The following is a 4243-nucleotide window of genomic DNA, read 5'->3' as shown; positions in this document are numbered from 1 at the left end:
TGCTTCGCCTAACTAATCAAGGTGACCTAGCGAGGTGGTTTGTCGATCTCAGCTCGGCCTGCGCGTCCGTTTCAACTTAGTCTGAAGAACATGCGCGTTGACGATCATACCTACACATCCTGTTCATACTTCATACATACTAAAATTTCAGCAGACATATGTCCTAGCTCGATGAATAAAATTATGGAAAGGCCTGTCAATACATGAGTAGGTGTACTAACTTGTTGCCAATTCGTTTGACTTGATTTCTTATATATGAAAATTAGTTAGTAGAAGAAAATTAGCAAGGTAAAGAAAGATGAGTTCTCTACGTTTCACCTGACTATGATGTCTCTCTGCCACGGACAAGGTTGCATCACGACGCACCGTATATTCTCTCAGAGTATTCTTATCCGAAACTTGAAAGGTTGCTAGCTGGCCTCTTGGGAGGAGACAGGGACTGCTGCGCTATACACAAGTTTGATCATTTTCAGGCCAACAGTACCAACTCTGTAAAAATGTTTTTCTTTGCTGAGTGGGGTGTGCTGGATGCGGCACTTGTGTTCCGTTATCTTTGACAGTGAAATTCCGGCATAGTTTCTTCTAGTTTTGCGTGAAAGTTTCCAAAATCTCCATACCACGAGTCTTGGACTCGAATAGGCAGATTTGCAACCTTGAAGCTTTTTTTTCGAAATGGGGGAAATATCGCCCCAGCTTCTGCATCCAAAGGATGCACACGGCAAAAATCTTGAAGCTGAAATATGTAAAATCTTGAAGCTGAAATATGTAAAATCGTTGATTTGCAACCTTGAAGCTGAAATATGTAAAATCTTTTTAACAGTAGCAAAAAAGGATAGTACTATTTTGATAGGAGATGATGAGGGTGACTTGAGTAGTGAGCATTGTCTGTCATTGTTGTTGCCTCATCTGTCTGTCTGTCTCTGTATTTTGTTGGTTGGATTGGATTGGATTGGAGAGCAGTACTTGGTTGGCTGGTTTGTGTCCACAGCACAATGCCCACACTAGTAGATTACTATTGCTTGGTGGATCCACGTGCCTGAATTGGCAGCCTCACACACACACATGACACGGATGCAAGTTGCCGATGGAGAGGACAGGATATGATGGATGGCCTGAATTATCCCCTTCCGACTGTTGGGGAGGCCACATCATCATGAATTCTATCAACGATCTATCTTTTTGCCCATGGCGCCCGGGGGGCTTCGCCAACTCCTCCCCTAGATTAGGTCTTTTGGGTTGAGTTGTACGGCGTGGCGTTGGTCCTTCTTTTGGACATTGTACATACAAACCTTCTTTTTCTATCAATGCATCGAAACGCAAGGCTTTTGCGTTTTCGCGAAAAACGATCTATCTTTCTGCGGTCAATCATGGTGCAACAACATATGGTTGCCAACTTGCCATGGATCCAAAACAAATCCAGCGCCAAATGGAAATCGGCATCTCTCCCCAGAAATGGGAACAGCAGATAGCACAACCAACCTCCCAAATCAGCCAAGAACACGCATATGCTAGTTGCTAAGAAACGACAGTCAATTGATTAATTAACTAGTCCAAGATATGTAAAGGTTCTACTACAAAAGATATCGGGTATCAGTATGTACATGTGTACGTTTTGGTTGGATGAATATATAATCAGGTGTATCTCTGATGTCAATCTTGGGCGGTTGAGGCCGGGTACTAAGTCCGGCCAGCCAGCTAGCGTGAGATGTCCGGCGAGCAGACCATGGTGTTGGTGTCCACGGACGACTCCCAGGTGAGCTTGGCCGAGGAGGCGTCGTGGTGTGCCGGCACGTAGTCCTCCAACCTGGCCAGGAGCTCGCCGGGGGTGGGCGCGGCGACGATGATGTGCCGCGCCGCTGGGGCGATGAACCCTTCGTCCACGGCCTTGTCGATGAAGGCCAGCAGCGAGTCGTAGTAGCCGTCCACGTTCAGCAGCCCCACCGGCTTGTCGTGGATGCCGAGCTGCGCCCAGGTGATGACCTCCAGCAGCTCCTCCAGCGTGCCGTACCCGCCGGGGAGCGCCACGAAGGCGTCGGCGCGCCGGGCCATCTCAGCCTTGCGCTGGTGCATCCCGGACACCGCCTTGAGCTCCCCCGGCGTCTCGCCGATCAGCTCGCTCGGGAGCACCGCCTTGGGCACCACCCTGTTGAGCAAGAAACACCAGAGCTTGAGAACACGGAGGAGGCCGAGAAGACCAGAGGGTTTGCACAAGCTAGCTACGTACGTACCCGATGACTTGTCCTCCGCCATTGTGGACGGCGCGGGACACGAGGCCCATGAGCCCCACGCTGCCGCCGCCGTACACCAGGCCGACCCCGCGCTCCACCAGCTGCTGCCCGAGCTGCACGGCGGCCACCTGGTACGACGCCTTCTTCCCGGGGCTGCTCCCGCAGAAGACGCACACGCGCCTGAACCGCGACGGCAGCGGCGACACCTTGCTGCTGCTGCTGCTGTTGCTCCCCGGCCTTGGCATACTCAGCGCCGCCGTCCTAGTCGTGGAAGCCTCTTCTCGCTCCATGGATATATCTCGATCGATCAGCAGTTCTTGGGAGGTGTAGCTCGAAATTGAGGAATGGATTGGGAGAGGGAAGGGAAGGGAAGCAAGGTGGATAGGTGCGGTGAGTATATATAGGCACACACCAACGTTGGTCTTGGTCCTCCCTTTCCCTCCCTCCTAGCTGCTTGGATTGGATGGATGGACAGTTGAATTGGTTATATCTGTCTATATCTAATCTTCTACGAGTAGTATAATCTCTTCAGGATCTGCAGCTTACTTGTATAACCTGTTTTGTAAGATAGAGCTACTGGCCGGAGAAGATTCTTGCCGATCTTCTCTCATGTCGTCTCTCCACTTCTGCTCTTCTCCTCAGAATTTTTTTTTCTAGCCCTATAAACTGGAACGGAGGCAGTAATTCATTAGAAACTGATCTCATGTGCATTTACTAGCTAGCTATTCGTGAATTCTAGCGAACCGATTAGTCCGTTAATCTGGGGCTTTGTTCATTAATCAACACGATAATAACAAGATGGGCAGTACGACTACGATCCTCCCTCTTATCTATCTACCTGCTGTTGGTCCATGGACGTACTCGGAGGAGCTGTACAAAATGTACGCACACATGCGTCTGCGTGTGCACGGAACGCTGACGGGTGGCCCCACCGATCCACTTGTTCCACAACGATCATGTTGCCGCAGCAGCAAATATCAGCTCGTGGAATCGGCCCATCCTTCCCATTTATCCCATGGCATGTGCCGATCCTCTCCCCCTTTTGTATTTTACCCCTTAGAGCATCTCCACCGACATGTTTTAAATAGTCACCGGTAGAGAGGCCGGTATTTTCGTATGGAAAGCGCCGGTATAGCATCCCCCGTTTGGGGGAGCTGCTCCCACACCGGCGCGCCTCATAAGACAGCCCGTATAGATGATTTGAATTATAACTCAAACAAAAGCACAAAAATTCGAATAAGTTTTCGAATTTAAAGTTTGGGCCAACACACAACCATCAAATTCGAATAGGTTTTCGAATATGAAGTTTGGGCCAACATACGGTCCATCTTCCCCGTCCTTGTTGAGAGTGTGACGGATGTCGTCCTATTTCTTGCAACCTTGTAGCTTGTTGAAGCAATGCATGAAGGAAAATCTTTGTCCTCATTTTTGTACTTGTGCATCGCGAGGGCGTCGAGAATCTAACAATACATGATGTAATAACAAGATGGATCATCAAATAGATACACTATGATGCATTAGGAAATAGACAACACCAAATGGACGTAGATCATATCCAATCAACCATCGACTTGCCGCTTTCCTTCCGGCCCTTAATTGTCTCATAGTAGCCATGGAACTTGCTACACGCCACCTTGATGATGTTCCTGTTGGAGATATGCCCAAGAGGCAATAATAAAATGGTTATTATAATATATCTTGTGTTTATGATAAATGTTTGCATACCATGCTATTATTGTATAACCGAAACATTGATACATGTGTGGTATGTAAACAACAAGGAGTCCCTAGTAAGCCTCTTGTATAACTAGCTTGTTGATTAATAGATGATCATGGTTTCGTGATCATGAACATTGGATGTTATTAATAACAAGGTTATGTCATTAGATGAATGATATAATGGACACACACCCAAATAAGCGTAGCATAAGATCACGTCATTAAGTTCAACTTGCTATTAGCTTCCGATACATAGTTACCTAGTCCTTCGACCATGAGATCATGTAAATCACTTA

General features: G+C 47.9%; 1 protein-coding gene across 1 annotated transcript; it reads right to left on the bottom strand.

The window, feature by feature from the left end:
* Window positions 1–1509: 1509 nt before the first annotated feature.
* On the bottom strand, window positions 1510–2899 carry LOC124682250 (probable cytokinin riboside 5'-monophosphate phosphoribohydrolase LOGL5). The gene is made up of 2 exons (XM_047216974.1): window positions 2229–2899; window positions 1510–2143 (listed from the first exon to the last, which is right to left on the bottom strand). The coding sequence occupies exons 1-2, from the start codon at window positions 2516–2518 to the stop codon at window positions 1696–1698; spliced, it is 738 nt and encodes a 245-aa protein (XP_047072930.1). The 5' UTR covers window positions 2519–2899; the 3' UTR covers window positions 1510–1695.
* Window positions 2900–4243: the final 1344 nt, after the last annotated feature.

The sequence above is a fragment of the Lolium rigidum genome, unplaced genomic scaffold (assembly GCF_022539505.1).
Source record: "Lolium rigidum isolate FL_2022 unplaced genomic scaffold, APGP_CSIRO_Lrig_0.1 contig_7889_1, whole genome shotgun sequence".
NCBI classification, from domain to species: Eukaryota; Viridiplantae; Streptophyta; class Magnoliopsida; order Poales; family Poaceae; genus Lolium; species Lolium rigidum.
This window is presented reverse-complemented; position numbering and strand designations above follow the sequence as displayed.